At 42.4% G+C, this 16,687-nt stretch overlaps 1 protein-coding gene and 1 pseudogene across 2 annotated transcripts in view; one reads left to right on the top strand and one right to left on the bottom strand.

The window, feature by feature from the left end:
- BBOF1 (basal body orientation factor 1) overlaps positions 1 to 16,461 on the bottom strand; it is a gene marked incomplete at its 3' end in the record, with an annotated part of 35,645 nt that extends 19,184 nt beyond the window's left edge. The window contains exons 1-4 of the mRNA XM_079699990.1: positions 16,293 to 16,461; positions 13,705 to 13,933; positions 6,742 to 6,807; positions 1,930 to 2,061 (exon numbers count right to left, since the gene is read on the bottom strand). Of these exons, the coding sequence (XP_079556116.1) occupies positions 1,930 to 2,061; positions 6,742 to 6,807; positions 13,705 to 13,933; positions 16,293 to 16,366 (501 nt within the window). The 5' untranslated portion in view covers positions 16,367 to 16,461. The remainder of the gene's footprint in view (positions 1 to 1,929; positions 2,062 to 6,741; positions 6,808 to 13,704; positions 13,934 to 16,292) is intronic.
- On the top strand, positions 3,080 to 4,894 carry LOC307050169 (ubiquitin-associated protein 1-like; annotated as a pseudogene). Its single transcript has 2 exons — positions 3,080 to 3,374; positions 3,413 to 4,894. The product of its transcript is annotated as a ubiquitin-associated protein 1-like (transcript).
- Positions 16,462 to 16,687: the final 226 nt, after the last annotated feature.

The following is a 16,687-nucleotide window of genomic DNA, read 5'->3' as shown; positions in this document are numbered from 1 at the left end:
TTCTCTAAGTCTGTGAGTCTACTACTAAAGAAGATTCTTGAGGGAAGTGACCAGAACATCATCAGAACTGTGATATTTTAAGATTATTCCTGCAGTAGTGTGTACTTTGTACTGTGGTGGTGTGGTGAACTTAAAATACGTCCACATTTGGAATTTCCTGGCGGTCCAGTGGTTAGGACTCAGAGATCTCATTGCCTAGGGCCCAGGTTCAAACCCTGGTCGGGGAACTAAGATCCCACAAGCCCCAGGGACCCGCCAAAAAAAAAAGTTGAACTCAGAGTGGTGGTTACCTGGGCTGGGGGGAGGAGGAAATGGGGAGATATTGGTCAAAGGGTACAAACTACCGGTTATAAGACTGACAATTTCTTAGGAGTCTAATATGCAGTAATAAGAGTAGCAGGATCAGCAATAGCAGGTAATCTTTATCATACAGTGCTACGCATTTACAGTAAAATGGATTACAGGTATTCCCCGCTTTTCTGAAAGTTCGCTGTACACCACTCTGCTTTTACAAAAAAATCTACATTAGTACCTGTTTTCATTAACCGAAAGTAATCCAGAGAGGATTTTCACTTTTATGAAAAAAAGGTGAAAAGCAAAAACATAGTGTTCAGCAGCAAGCGGTGTACTGAGGCAAAGCACACCCTTAGCAACGAGGGGAGTGGCACCACTAAACTCTTTCTCTGGAACCTATACTCAGCGTCAAGCTGCCATAGCTTTGAACTACGTCTGTGAGCATCTGTGCTTTATCTTGATTTTGTGCTTCTGTTAGCAAGGTGCGTCCTATGGTAACTGCTTCTTCAGCTTAGGAAAGGTTTCATAGGAACTACTTTCAGATAGTGAGGGAAACCTGTATTTCATTTAGTCTTCACGATGACCCTTTGAAATTGGTACTATTGTTCTCACCCCCATGTTACAGATGAGGAAACTCAACAAGATACCCAAGTAGTGAACACAGTATTTACACTCTAGCAGTATGACTTCAAAGCACCAACTTTTAGACCCTATACCACATGGTGTATGGCTATCTTAGGTGGCAATACTACTTCTGTTACTATTACTAATAATAGCAGCAGTTGCGTGTTAGAGCTGGCTCATACCAGGAATTTTGCTAGCACATTGTAAAAGCATTGGTAGCTTGAAATTGGCCACAACATAAGTATTTACACCAAGGAAATCAGCAAATGCTACAAATGAGGATCTTTTTTTGCAGAGAGCTACACACCACTGTCAATTCTCACTATGTGACATACACTATTTTAAGCACTTTACATATATGAACTCATTTAAGCCTTACAACAACCCTATGAGCCAGTAACTCTTATCATACCCTTTTTACAGATGAGGAAACCTAGGTACAGAGAGGGTAAGTAATTTGCCCAAAACCACAAAGCTGATTTCAGCTACTTGTGCCCAGCCCTCATCTGTGCCATATATTGCATTGTCATTAATGCAATAGAACTATTTTCTGAACTGAGGGAATGGAAAGAGCATGCAAGGTCAGAGAAATTCTGAAAGCACTCAGTTTTCCTCACCACATCCACCCGTACCCAGAGTGTCTTAAATTTTTCTAAAATTATCATTCATCAGTCTAAACATATTTTCCTTTAGGACTTCGCTACTTTGCCCCTGATGCTTTTCTGGATCTGTAGTTCCAAAGGTTTAACGGCTGATAAATGTGAGCGGGTGTATTGGCTAAGATCTGGTGAATTCACAAAGAAATCAAAGCTTAGAAAAAGAAAAGTCTAACCATCAAGACTTTTTGCGTCCAGTCCTACACTGATATGTCTTCCCTGTTTCTCTCATATAATCTCTAAAATAACAAAGGGAGTCCTTCACAGGAGTAAATTTCTTTGAAGGCCTTTGCAGACATAAGTAGTTAATTCTAATCTCCTTTTAAAAAAAAAAGGAAGAAAGAAAGAAACTTACATCATCTAATTCTTTCTCTACTTGGATTTTTCTCTTCTGGCATTGTTTTATTGTTTTGAGTTCTGTCTGAATCATGCCAATTTCTCTGGCTTTTTGATGGAACTGTCCCTCCAGCTCAGTATATTTTTGTTCCTGTAGGCAAAAAAAAAAAAAAAAGGTAAATGAGTTAGGAAAAAGAACAGAGGTCACACAGAGTCCTGTTCCATATGAAGCCTTAAGCTATTTGTCTATCTTTGAAGAAATTGTTCCCTTTTTATTTTTGCTTTCGCATAAAGTTTTAATTTTTATTAAAAGAGACCAAGTGCCTTGAATAAGTAAAAAATTCTAAAATGAGATGATCTTGTATAGAAGATGTAGATATTTATTTAAAAGAGGTATGAGGAACTTCCCTGGTGGCGCAGTGGTTAAGAATCTGCCTGCCAATGCAGGGGACACAAGTTCGAGCCCTGGGCCAGGAAGATTCCACATGCTGCAGAGCAACTAAGCCCGTGTGCCACAACTACTGAGCCTGTGCTTTAGAGCGTGGGAAAGCCACAACTACTGAGCCCACGTGCCGCAACTACTGAAGCCCATGTACGTAGAGCCCGTGCTCCGCAACAAGAGAAACCACCGCAATGAGAAGCCCACGCACTGCAATGAAAAGCAGCCCCCACTCGCCACAACTAGAGAAAGCCTGTATGCAGCAACGAAGATCCAACACAGCCAAAAATAAAAAACAAATAAATAAATTTATTTTAAAAAATAAAAGAGGTATGAGAAGACTGAACAAATCTTTAAACTGTAAGAAAAATAAATAACATCCCTGATCCTAAATTAAAATTAGTAAGCTAAGAGACAAAGGGAGGGCCAATATCTCTTATAAATAAAGAAGGAAGAAGGTGGGAGAAGGAGGAAGGAAAGGGGGGAGACAGAGAAGGAGAAAAAAAAGAGAGAGGAGGAGAAAGGGAAGAGGAGAGGGTGAGGAGAAAAAAAAAAGAGGGAAATAGAGGAGAAAAAGGTCCAATAACACAATTAAAACATGAACAAGGGTTATCAAAAGAAATACAAATGGGGCTTCCCTGGTGGCTCAGTGGTTGAGAGTCCACCTGACGATGCAGGGAACACGGGTTCGTGCCCCGGTCCAGGAGGATCCCACATGCCGCAGAGCGGCTGGGCCCGTGAGCCATGGCTGCTGAGCCTGCGCGTCCAGCCGGAGCCTGTGCTCCGCAACGGGAGAGGACACAACAGAGAGGCCCGTGTACCGCAAAAAAAAAAAAAAGAAATACAAATGACTCTCAACCACATGAAAAAGTGCGGTGGCTACGGTGATGGCCTGGCCTGGGTAGGGCGGAGTTGGAGGTGGTGGTGTTCGCTCTCCCTAGGGGACGTCAGGAGCTCAGCGGGGACCGAGCCTGGGAGGCCGGTCGGCGGCAGCACCTTTTGGCTTCTGGGACAGCGGCAGCAGCGTTAAGGTTCTAAATGGCTTCTAAGAAGTTGGGTGCAGATTTTCATGGGACTTTCAGTGACCTTGATGATGTCCCATTTAAGACAGGACACAAATTCAAAACACCAGCTAAAGTTGGTCTACCTATTGGCTTCTCCTTGCCTGACTGTTTGCAGGTTGTCAGAGAAGTACAGAATGTCTTCTCTTTGGAAAAGAAAACCATTGAGTGGGCTGAAGATATTAAGAAAATCCAAGAAGCCCAGTGGGAAGAAGAGCACAAGGCTGAGGAAGCAGAAGCTAAAGTGAATTCTAAGAGTGGCCCAGAGGGTGACAGCAAAATGAGCTTCTCCAAGACTCACAGTACAGCAACAGTGCCACCTCCTATCAATCCCATCCTTGCCAGCTTACAGCACAACAGCATCCTCACCCCAACTCAGGTCAGCAGCAGTGCCACAAGACAGAAAGTTCTAGCCCACCCCACACAAAGGCAGATTTCAATCCTGCTGACTTTGAGTGTGAAGAAGACCCGTTTGATAATCTGGAGTTAAAAACTATTGATGAGAAGGAAGAGCTGAGAAACATTCTGGTAGGAACCAGTGGACCCATTATGGCCCAGTTATTGGACAGTAACTTGTCTAGAGGTGGCTCTGGGTCTGTGTTACAGGATGAGGAGGTCCTGGCATCCCTGGAGCGGGCAACCCTAGATTTCAAGCCTCTTCACAAACCCAGTGGCTTTATAACCTTACCACAGTTGGGCAACTGTGAAAAGATGTTGCTGTCTTCCAAAGTGTCCCTTCCCCCATCCCTGAAGTAAGCAATATCAAGTCCCTGTCCTTCCCCAAACTTGACTCTGACGACAGCAGTCAGAAGACAGCCAAGATGGCAAGCAGTTTCCACAGCACATCCTGCCTCCGCAGTGGCACGTTCCGGAATTCCCTAAAGCCTTCCACCCAAAGCAGTGCCAGTGAGCTCAATGGGCATCATACTCTTGGGCTTTCAGCTTTGAACTTGGACAGTAGCACAGAGGTGCCAACCCTGAACCATTCCCAGATGCCTTCCCTCTCTGTCTTGTATGTGTGCACAGAAGAATCATCACCTCCAAATACCTGTCCCACGGTCACACCTCCTAATTCCTCAATGTCACAAGTGCCCAACACTCCCGGCTGTCCCCGGGCTTATTCTGAACTGCAGACGCTGTCCCCCAGTGAGTGGCAATGTGTGGAGATGGTGATCAACATGGGCTACTCATATGAGTATGTCTTGAAAGCCATGAAGAAGAAAGGAGGGAATATTGAGCAGATTCTTGACTATCTCTTTGCACATGGACAGCTCTGTGAGAAGGGCTTTGACCCTCTTTTAGTGGAAGAGGCTCTGGAAATGTAGCAGTGTTCAGAGGAAAAGATGATGGAGTTCCTTCAGTTAATGAGCAAATTTAAGGAAATGGGCTTTGAACTGAAAGATATTAAGGAAGTTCTGTTATTACACAACAATAACGAGGACAATGCTTTGGAAGATCTCATGGCTCGGGCGGAAGCCAGCTGAGACCAGGCCCTGCCTAGGCCCTGCCATGGAGCCCCCGCTGCCAAAGGCCCTGAGGAGACCACCTGTGGGGACGAAGGGGCACACTTCCGGATTTTCTTTTGGGGGTGGAAGGTCAGGTGTAGAGACTGTGCTTGCCAAGTATCTACGAGCCTAGGTCCTGAGCTGGGAAGAAAGTGGGGAAGATTTGGGCATGCAAATGCCCCCAGAACTGTCTTGGCTCCTTCCATAGTAAAAGTATTTGTATTCTGAGAAGTGTCCTTCCCACCTTGGCCATCCAGAGAGACTTCTCTGGTCTTTCTGGGGTCTGTATGGCCTCAGCCGAAACCTGGCCCAGCTGCCAAAAGGAATTGGGGAGAAGGAGGTGGGGGGGCCAGACTCAGTGTTGCTTTGGGGCTAGATGTTTCCCTTCTCTGCAAGGGTGGACTGCCCTCTAATCCAAGTTGAGTGCAATTGAAAGGTTCTTCCAGGGTTTTGGTTTTTTCCCCTTTTAACGACGTCATTTAGTGTTACACTGGTTCTGCAATGTCTCTGAGGTGCAAAGAATGCCCTTTTCCCCTTGGGGCCCTGAGTTTGCCTTTTCTGCCAGGCAGTTACCATACTTCCCTGCCCCAGCCTGTTTCTTTTGGCCTGGTTTGGACCACAGTCTTCTGTTACCCCAAATTTTAGAGCCCCCTGCTCTAGAAAACAGTTGTCAGTTTAAGAAATCATTGGCCCCTTCCCAGCACATCAAGTGGGGAAGAAAGAGGCTGGGATTTAGTCACCCAGCACTAACTCCCCCTCAGTTCTCCCTGGAGAACAGCCTCTCCCTCCAGCCCCTTACTCTAGGATGACACAATGAATAACACCTAGTCATAGAAATCAGTCTCTTTGGTTTGTTTTGTATTATGTTGTACATCATTAAAGATCAAAATACAAAGGATATACAGTCTTGAGGAATCTAAAGTAATGTGCTAACTATTTTGATTCTTCAGAGAGAACTACTAATAAAAATCTAAAAGGTAAAAAAAAGAAAAAAAAGAAATGCAAATTGAAGTACACTGAAATATCATTTCTTACCTATGTTGACAAAAATCCATTTTGATAATATACTCTGGTATATTGTGGAGACATGGATAGAAGTTAGATTTCTCAGAATATACCATGTTTGATAGATTTTACTTTGGAACCATATAAATATTTTACATAATTATAATTACATAATTACATAATTGTACGTTAAATTAAACTTTTTAAAGCAACTCCTAAAAATCAAAAGCAAAATATGTTGTTGAGTTGGTGGCATACCCTCACAGGAAGGAATTATTTCAAATCATTTTTAAACCTTGTTAATTTGATTGTAGATCCCTATCAGTATATATCCTAAGGGGAAAAGTGCCCCCCCCAAATCTTAAACTGTATCCACTAATTTATGTTGGTGGTAGTATTAATATTAGTATTCTGTGCCGATTGATATATTAAGGTTTGAAGAAAATACACAATTATACTGGTATCATTAAGAACCAGGGTTTTTGGTGAGGAAGAAAGGAGACACAGATAAAGTCCAGTAAAAATCCTCTACTCTGAATTTAAAGTATTAGTATGGGCTTATGATATATTTTAATCTTCAAAAACTATATATTTCCTCACTGAAAAGCCCTAGAGCTCAAGATCAGTAAACACCACTACTACCAGATGGTTTTCTACAATAACAAAATTTTATGTTATTTTTGAGCTTCTGTGCAATCAAGTGTGTGGGCCTTAAGGTCACTGAGCTGCTCAGAGGATCTACTCACTTGTTCTCCTTGTGTCTTAAATATCTGAACTTGCCAGAAACCTGACCACCAGTAAGTGACCACCAATGTACATACCAATTTTTCCTTCTCTTCTTGGGCTTTTTCCTTAGTTTCATTCAATTGCTGTTTCAGTTTTTCAATCTGTAGAAAATGGAAATACAGAGGAAGGTAAAGAAATTACTCTGCATCCTAACTTAATTAAGTAGCCTAGTTTTCACATGATATTAAAACCAGTAGGGTTGGAGACATGGAGTAAGGTGGGAAGAAGAGAATAGAGGACATAATCCACACTGTTAACTTGCTATTGCCAGCTTCCAAAACTTGGCTATCATCACAATTGTCTGGGTAACATGTGTGTGTGTGTGTGTGTGGTAAAAAACACAACATTAAATTTACCATCTTAACCATTTTTAAGTATATATTCACATTGTTGTGCAGCAGATCTCTGGAAATTTTTCACCTTGCAAAACAGAAACTCTATGTTCATGAGACACTAATTCCTTCTCTTCCCTCCCCTTAGCCTTTCTGCATTGTTTCTATGATTTTGACTACTTCAGATATGCCCACTGAAGAAAAACCACACAACCTGAAAGTTGTGAATTAAGTTTTATTCTAGGATTATACTGAGGGCTATAGCCTGGTTAACAGCCTCTCAGAGAGCTCTGAGGAACTGCTCAGAAGAGGTAAGAGAGGAGCCAGGATATATAGGAGTTTCTTGCTGGAAAAAAACATGTAGTCAGACATCAAAAGATTACTACTAATCACAAGGAATGGGCATTTCAAGTTAATGATTTTAGTGCTTTTGTATGTAAGGGAAGATGCAACATCTGGGCTTGTAATTATTTCTTACATATGCATCTTAACTATCTAGGGTCAGTATCCAAAGCACAGAAGGCTTCCTGTTTTTCTCCATCCTGAATTCCCCTCAGGACACACCATGGGGGGAGGCAGGTGGTGGGTAGGGGTAGGGGCTGCAATGGCTGATGGCTTGATCCTTATAGAACCAGAATAGTGGGCAACGTTCATTGTTTACTGGAATGTCAGGCAACATTCCCTGTCCACATACACTTCATATGAGTGGAATCATACAGTATTTGTCCTTTTGTAACTGGCTTATTTCACTTAGCATAATGGCCTTGAGGTTCGTCTATGTTGTAGCATATGACAAGATTTCCTTCTTTTTTTTAAACCTGCATAATATTCCATTGTTTGTATATAACACATTTTATTCACTCATCCATCAACAGACATTTGGGTTGTTTCCACATCTTGACTATGTGAATGTGAATAATGTTTATGTGAATAATGTTTATATGAATAATGTTTCAAAAACATGGGTGTGCAATTGTCTCTTCAAGATCCTGCTTTAAATTCTCTTGGAAAGGTACCCCAAAGTGAGATTGTTGGATCATATGATAATTCTATTTTTAATTTTTTGAGGAACATCTGTACTGTTTTCCATAATGGTTACACCATTTCACACTCCCACCAACGGTGCACAAGGATTCCAATTTATCTACATCCTCAGCAACACTTGCTATTTTGTTTTTCTGTTTTCTGTTTTGGTTTTTTGGCCCTGAGGCACGTGGGATCTTAGCTCCCCGACCAGGGATTGAACCCGCACCCCCTGCATTGGAAGGTGAAGTCTTAACCACTGGATAGCCAGGGAAGTCCCTTGTTTTTCTGATAGTAGCCATCTTAATGGGTGTGAAGTGATGACTTGGAGTTTTGATTTGCACTTCTTTTAAATGAAGAATTTTTTAAAGGAAAGTTTCAAGAACAGTACAAAGAATTCTCATATACTCTCCACCCAATTTTGCCACATTTGCTTTCCCTCTATGATAGGTCTATCTAAATATACGTATATATGATACAGATGTTTGAAACTGTTTTTTCTGGAGCATGTGAAAATAAGTCTAGGACATCATACCCCTGTACCGCTAAATATTTCAGTATGTATTTTCTAAGAAAAAGGACAATCTCTTAGAAGCACAGTACAATGATCAAAACTGGGAAATTTAACATTGATAAAATACTATTATTTAATCTGTAGTCCATGTTCAAATTTTGCCATCAACTGTCCCAATGGTGTCCTTTTATTGTAACTTTTCTTTTCCTGGTCCAGGATGTAATCCCTGATTATGATTACACTTAGTTGTCATATATCCTAGTCTCTTTAATCTGGGGCAGTCTCTCAGTCTTTGTCTTTTATGATATCAAAGTTTTTGAAAAATACTGGCCAGGGTTGGAGTTGTCTGATGTTTCTTCATGAGAAGATTCAGGTTATGCCCTTTTGGTAGGCATACACTGCCTAAGTGATGATGTATCCTTGTCACTGCATCACATCATGAGGTGACTGACGTTAATTGTAATCAGCTGGTTAAGATTGTGTCTGCCAGGTTTCTCCACTTAAAAGGTACTATTTTTCCTTTTGTAATTGTTAAGTATTTGGGGGAAGATATTTTGAGACTATGCAAATATCCTTCTGCTCATCAAAATTTCACCCACTAGTTTTAGCATCCACTGTTTTTCTTGACTGAATCAATTATTACTCTGAAGCCAAATGGTGACTTTTCCAATTCCACCATTCCATGGAAATTTAATAATTTACTGCATTCCACCATAAGGAAAAACTTTCTATTCTCCCTTATTTATTTATTTAAATTTATTTATTTATTTATTTATTTATTTATTTATTTATGGCCGTGTTGGGTCTTCGTTGCTGCGAGCAGGCTTTCTCTAGTTGTGGTGAGCGGGGGCTGCTCTTCATTGCAGTGCACGGCCTTCTCATTGCAGTGGCTTCTCTTGTTGCAGAGCACAGGCTCTAGGTGCACGGGCTCAGTAGTTGTGGCTCGCGGGCTCTAGAGTGCAGGCTCAGTAGTTGTGGCACACGGGATTAGTTGCTCCGTGGCATGTGGGGTCTTCCCAGACCAGGGCTTGAAACTGTGTCCCCTGCATTGGCAGGAAGATTCCTAACCACTGCGCCACCAGGGAAGTCCCTCTCCCTTATTTATTAATATATGTGTTTATCTATTAGTTGTATGCACTCATGGACTCATTTTATTCAGTTATAATTTATTACTGTCATTATTTATTTTGAACGTTCCAGATTTGGTCAGTGGGAGCCCCTTCAAGCTACCCACCGTGTCCTCTAATTTTTTTTTACTGACTTCCTGTCACAAGATAGTCCAAATTCACTTTTTAGTTCAAATTCATTTTTTACTCTCCCTGCTCCAGTCTTAGAATCAATCATTTCTCCAAGGATGCTGGTATGTTTTGGTAGGAAATCTGAATAGCTTTTTAAACTAAAAATTCCTTAACGTGGTTATAGAATCAGAAGATACAGAAGTGAAATACTGTTGTAGATCATCTTAGAATAGTTTAAGGAAACCCTGAAAATGTTTAAAAATAAATTGAGACAGTCCTCAGTCATGTAGGACAGGTCTAAAATATAATTAGATTTATTTTGTGTTGATTGAACAAAGCCTTAAATTCCAAAACCCATAAGTGAAATCTCCTAATTTTGTCCAAGATATAATAGTTTTCAAAACACACTTCACTTCTACTATTTCTATAATTAACATGAAGTAAGACTATAAACAGTTTAAATAAAGTTTAAGCAAATAACGCATTTCTAGGATATAGTAGAATAAGTAACAAAACTCGAAGAGAGCTAATCGACCAGGGTATATTGCATCTGTTTTACTTCTTCCTCCCAAAGTAGTTTCTTTGGTTTTAATGGGTATCTATGACTGTGAGAAAATTATGTATTTGCTACAGCCAGATGCTGGTCTTTCATACATGGAGGCAGATGAAAATCAGGAAATACCAGTGATACCGATAAATGCAGACCAATATCAATTAGCTAATGCAGACCACAAAGCTTCCATATAATGAATTTTGAAAATTATTTGCATGGCTGGCCTAAAGGCTTATTTTAGAATAATACTTTATAGCAGACAATTTTAATAATGCATACTATTCAAAGAGTAATTTTAAAAATGGAAGTCGCCTAGGAAAGAGGGTTAAAAAAAAGTAACGTACACGGGCTTCCCTGGTGGTGCAGTGGTTGAGAGTCCACCTGCCGATGCAGGGGACACAGGTTCGTGCCCCGGTCCGGGAAGATCCCACATGCCGCGGAGCAGCTGGGCCCGTGAGCCATGGCCGCTGGGCCTGTGCGTCCGGAGCCTGTGCTCCACAATGGGAGAGGCCACAACAGTGAGAGGCCCGCGTACCGCAAAAAAAAAAAAAAAAAAAAAAAAGTAACGTACAAAAAAATTATACTTTATTTAATAAGACACACAAATGTTCAGTTGTCCGATTTCTCTGATATGCTTCAAATATCATTTTGATCTTAGTTTTGATTTCTATTAACTTTTTCAAAGCATCAGTGCAATCACAGGCCATTCATTCACGCATGCAAAAATATTTTAATGAGTGCCTACTATGTGCCAGGCCCATACTAGGTGCTGGAGATACAGCACTCAATGACAATTTAAAAAGGCCCCCAATTCTTTACTTCTGTGAGGTTTCATTCTAATTAGGAAAAGAGAAAATAAATACATAAGTAACATGCATATAGTATGACAGAAGGTAATAAATATTACAAAGAAAATAAAATAAGGGAGATGGTTTTAATTTTAAACAGGGTAGTGAGCAAGGGTCTCCCTGAAAATGTGGCATTTGAAAAAAATTATGGAATGATTCATGAATTTGCATGTCATCCTTATGCAGAAGAAATGCTCTGCATCACTCCAATATGTATACTGAAGCAAACACGTGAAAACAATAAAAAATGGGTTAAGGAACATATAAAAGATGCTCAAGCAACTAGTAATCAGGAAAATTCAAATTAAATGACATACCAATTTATACACATAAAATTGAGCAAAAATTGGGCTTCCCTGGTGGCGCAGTGGTTGAGAGTCCTCCTGCCGATGCAGGGGACACGGGTTCGTGCCCCGGTCCAGGAAGATCCCACATGCCACGGAGCGGCTGGGCCCACGAGCCATGGCCACTGAGCCTGCGCGTCCAGAGCCTGTGCTCCGCAACGGGAGAGGCCACAACAGTGAGAGGCCCGAGTACCGGAAAAAAAAAAAAAAATTGAGCAAAAATTACTAAGTATAATATCAAGTGTTTTGGGCTTCCCTGGTGGCACAGTGGTTAAGAATCTGCCTGCCAACGCAGGGGACATGGGTTCGAGCCCTGGTCCGGGAAGATCCCACATGCCGCGGGGCAACTAAGCCCGTGCACCACAACTACTGAGCCTGTGCTCTAGAGCCCGCGAGCCACAACTACTGAGCCCATGTGCCACAACTACTGAAGCCCGTGCGCCTAGAGCCCATGCTCAGCAACAAGAGAAGCCACTGCAATGAGAGCCCGTGCACCACAACAAAGAGTAGCCCCCGCTCGCCACAACTAGAGAAAGCCCATGTGCAGCGACAAAGACCCAATGGAGCCAAAAATAAATAAAATAAAATAAATTAATTAAAAAATATATATATCAAGTGTTCACAAAAATGTGGATAAATGGGAACTCACTTTAATACATTGCTTGTGAAAGTATAAATTGGTATAACCTCTTTGGAGTTCAATTTAAACCCTTGTGAAGTTGAAATTATGCATACCTCATAATATAGTAATTTAACTCCTAAGTGTCTACTCCAGAGAAACTCTCACACATGGGCACAAGCAGACACACACAAGAATGTTTACTGAAGGTCTATTTGTAATAATGAAAAAATGGAGTCTAACTGACCCATAGGGTGGTATGAACAAATAAATTTTGGTTTATTTATTTATTTGATGGAATATTATAAAGCAGTTAATAATGAATGAAAAAATAAAGCATGCTCATTATCAGCTTCTTAAAAATGAACTGAATCATGTGATTTTTGTAAATATACCACAAAACATGTTTTATAAAAAAGATAAGTTACGGGCTTCCCTGGTGGCGCAGTGGTTGAGAGTCCGCCTGCCGATGCAGGGGACGCGGGTTCATGCCCCGGTCCGGGAGGATCCCATGTGCCGCGGAGCGGCTGGGCCCGTGAGCCATGGCCGCTGAGCCTGCGCGTCCGGAGCCTGTGCTCCGCAGCGGGAGAGGCCACAGCGGTGAGAGGCCCGCGTACCGCAAAAAAAAAAAAAAAAACATAAGTTGCAAAAGATATGTACAATATGACACTACTAATATAAATTTTAAAACAAGACTATAATATGTATTATTTGTGGATGTATAATACATAAATAGTAAAAATACAAAAACATACATGGGAATGAAGCATGGTGTAAATTTCCTTGGGTGTCCATGGGACTCATAGAGGCAGATGGGAAAGAGAAGAATTTAAGTCACACCTAAGTTCCACCCACTAGCTGTGAGACTTCAGGCAAGTTACCTGTCCTGAGAGTCAATTTCTTTCTCTGTAAAATGGGAAAGACAATTTGTAGCTACAGGGGGTTATTAAAAGGACTAAATGACATAGCAGAGGTAAAGTACTTAGTATAGTGCCTGGCACAAACAGGGGCCCCAAAATGTTAGCTCCCTTCCCTTTTTTTCCCAGATCTAAAATGATAGCTCTACTCCCAACATTTCAACAAAATTCAATAAGATAAATTCAAGATTCAACAGGCCAAAAGGAAGAGATTCAACTTGCTGGGTTCATAGCCATGTGATCACAGATTATTGGTGAATTGCTTTACAGATCATTAATTACTTAGGTAGTTATCAGTATCATAAAATATATATATAGGTCATATATCATGCTCTTGTTTTAAAAATAAAGTTGATCATAATGTTCCCTTAGGATCATCAATCTTTGTTTCAGGCAAGAAAACATGGGACAAGGCTGAAAATAAGAAAGAGCTAATTCTGACAGTAAAGCCATTCTGAAATAACATGTTGCTTCAAGGAGAGATGAAGTCAATTGAAGTGTCTTAACTATGTAATGAGATTTCAAGGAATTAAAATCCTGGAAATATATAACACACCAGTATAACCACAGAGGTATTTACTAAGGCTCAGGAGGGTTTCTACCTACCTACCAGATTATCTTTCTCCTGATCCTGTTTCTTCAGGTAGTTCAATACAGACATTGTGTCTTTCTCCATTCTATACTGTTGTTTCTTTAATTCTTCATTACATTTTGCCAGTCTCCGGGAAGTATCACGATACTCAATCCTAGAGAGTTCTGCGACTTCCAGCCTGGCCTCCCAAAGGGAGGCATTGGCCTTGGCTCTCTCTATGGCAGATTCCTCAGCTTTTATCATCTTCCTGCACAGAAAGAGGACATTGAGAGCATATAACTATTTCTCTACTACATTAGTATTACACCTTTCTCTTTATTGTTATTTGTTTTGCTTGGCATTTGCCTAGCACATATGAGCAAATACTGTTGGATAAATGAGTTAATAAGAAATATATATGGTCTATTAGCCTCAGTGTTTCTCATTATTGATATGTGCACTGCAGCTGCATGGTCAAAAACAGAAAACAGGGCTTCCCTGGTGGCACAGTGGTTGAAAGTCCGCCTGCCAATGCAGGGGACACGGGTTCGTGCCCTGGTCTGGGAAGATCCCACATGCCGCGGAGCGGCTAGGCCCGTGAGCCATGGCCTCTGAGCCTGCACGTCCGGAGTCTGTGCTCCGCAACGGGAGAGGCCACAACAGTGAGAGGCCCGCGTACCGCAAAAAAAAAAAAAAAAACAGAAAACATATGCTAGTGAGTTCCAGGAATGTGATAAGCCCTTGGCACTTCTAAAAAATGCTAGACTAACTACACAGTTATACTTTTAAAAAAATCACACTGTAGGGGCTTCCCTGGTGGCGCAGTGGTTGAGAGTCCGCCTGCCGATGCAGGGGACACGGGTTCGTGCCCCGGTCCGGGAAGATCCCACATGCCGTGGAGCGGCTGGGTCCGTGAGCCATGGCCGCTGGGCCTGCGCGTCCAGAGCCTGTGCTCCGCAATGGGAGAGGCCACAACAGTGAGAGGCCCGCGTACCACACACACACACATAAAAATCACACTGTAGAAGAATACTTATATAATACATTGGAGGAAAATGTTACAAATAAATTTGTATATTGGGCTATCATTTTATAAAGAAGAAAAAGAATATTCCAAAACGATAGTAGTGGTTATCTTTGCATGATGGGACTACAAGTGGTTTTGTTTTCTGTTTGAGTTTCCATGTTTCCTAAGCTTTCTGTATTGAGCATGCATTACTCTCTTAAACAAGTTACTTTATAAACTTTGCAAGGATTTCCTTGTGGTCCCATATATAGTGTTGTTGGACAACGTGTATGACTCCAGTGTGTCTAGGAACCACTAGGGTCATTCAATAGGTTTAGTGGCAATCTAGCAGCAACTCCAAGCCTGCAAAGCTTTAGTGCTAGCACAATACTATCCACTTCAGAAATTCTGATCAGTTTGTGGAAACATGAATAATTACCTGAATTGGTCAAATCCTTTATGTTTTCCTTTGAACCACAAGGAATCCTTGAAAAAGCCCAAGGAACTACTTCAATCACCCAGAGACCCTTTGGATGTCCACGATCATCTCAACCACATAGCTGAGATCGATCAGGCTACAGGCAAAAAATAATGAACCCAGGGCACCAGAGCATAGTTCTTGTGCGGGGGGGAGGGGGAGATCCAAGTTGAAGCATACACAAGCAGACACCTTAATTTGTTTATTTAACAAATATTAAGCATCTGCTATGATCCAGGCTCTCTTCTAGGTGCTGGAGATACCGTGAATAATGCTTAGTGCCTATTCTAGAGAAGCTTAAAGCCTTGAGCAGGGCTTCCCAACTACGATTATTCTGAGCTACACGATTCTTTGTTTAGAGTGGGGCTGGGGGTTGTCCTGTGCAGTGTAAGATATTTAACAGCATCCTTTGTCTCTTATCCACTAGAGGTCCCCAGATGTGAGAACCAAAAATGTCTCCAGATATTAACAAACGTCCCCTGGTAGCCAAAAATCACCCCAGGCTGAGAACCACTGGTCTAGAGCAGTGCCGTCCAACAGAACTTTCTGTGATGCTCTATATTTGGGCTGTCCAATACAGTCACCACTACTAGCCACATGTGCCTACTGAGGACATGCAATGTAGCCAGTACAAATGAGGATCTGAATTTTTAATTTTATTTATTTTTAACTAATTTTAATAACCACACGTGACCGGTGACTACCCTATTGGACAGCACAGGCTTAGAGGATCTTCGATATCCTAAAACATGTTATCCTGACCTTCACTTCTAGGGTCAGAACTAACCCTTCCTCCTCATTCTCAATTCTTTTTCCCTCCACTGGCACTTAACTTCACTCGGTCCTATGTTACTTCTGTTCTTTGGGAACTTATCTGCCTCCTCCTCCTCGTTCGTTAGCGCATTACACATAGGCAGGGACTAAGTTACTTCAGGGTCCCAAGCCTCACACTCTTGTCTTAGTTGAAGTAGTATGGTTTGGCGTGCATTTTGGTAATATCTGAACAATGGGGGCTGTCCTTCTCAGAAGCGGGGAGAGAGGAGGGTCCAGGAGGGGAGGCGAGAGGGCGCCAGTTGCCCCGCCCCTGAGAATCCCGGGAGGGTAGGCCCAGGGAGCAGGGACCCCAGGGTGGCTTCTCCTTACTTCTTCTTCTTGTCTTTGTCTTTGCCTTCACCTTTACCCTTCCCTTTCTTTTCCTCCTTTCCCTTCGATGGCATCTTGGCTTCTCCAGGGGCCCCGCCGCCGTTGGCGCCTCTCTGCGCCGCCCATGCCCGGCTCCGTCTCCAAGGGCAACAGGCACACTGAGCCCGTAACTATCCACGCAGGCCGATTCCGGCGTTCAGAGAGCGCACGCGCCCGTGACGTAGCCACGACACCGCCCCGCGGGGCCCAGTCCACTGGCTGGGCGCAGGGGGCGGGGCGGAGATCGCGCCGAGGGCGGCGGGTGGCCGCCCCGTGGAGGCGCGCGTGAGCGGTGAGTGTGCGAGTGAAGACGTGCCAGAGTCAGCCGGCGGCCGGGGCTGGGAGGCCGGAGCGGG

Source organism: Hyperoodon ampullatus (assembly GCF_949752795.1).
Source record: "Hyperoodon ampullatus genome assembly, chromosome: 3".
Taxonomy (NCBI): domain Eukaryota; kingdom Metazoa; phylum Chordata; class Mammalia; order Artiodactyla; family Ziphiidae; genus Hyperoodon; species Hyperoodon ampullatus.
The sequence above is the reverse complement of the archived record's forward strand: the minus strand, read 5'-3'. Positions and strand labels throughout refer to the sequence as shown.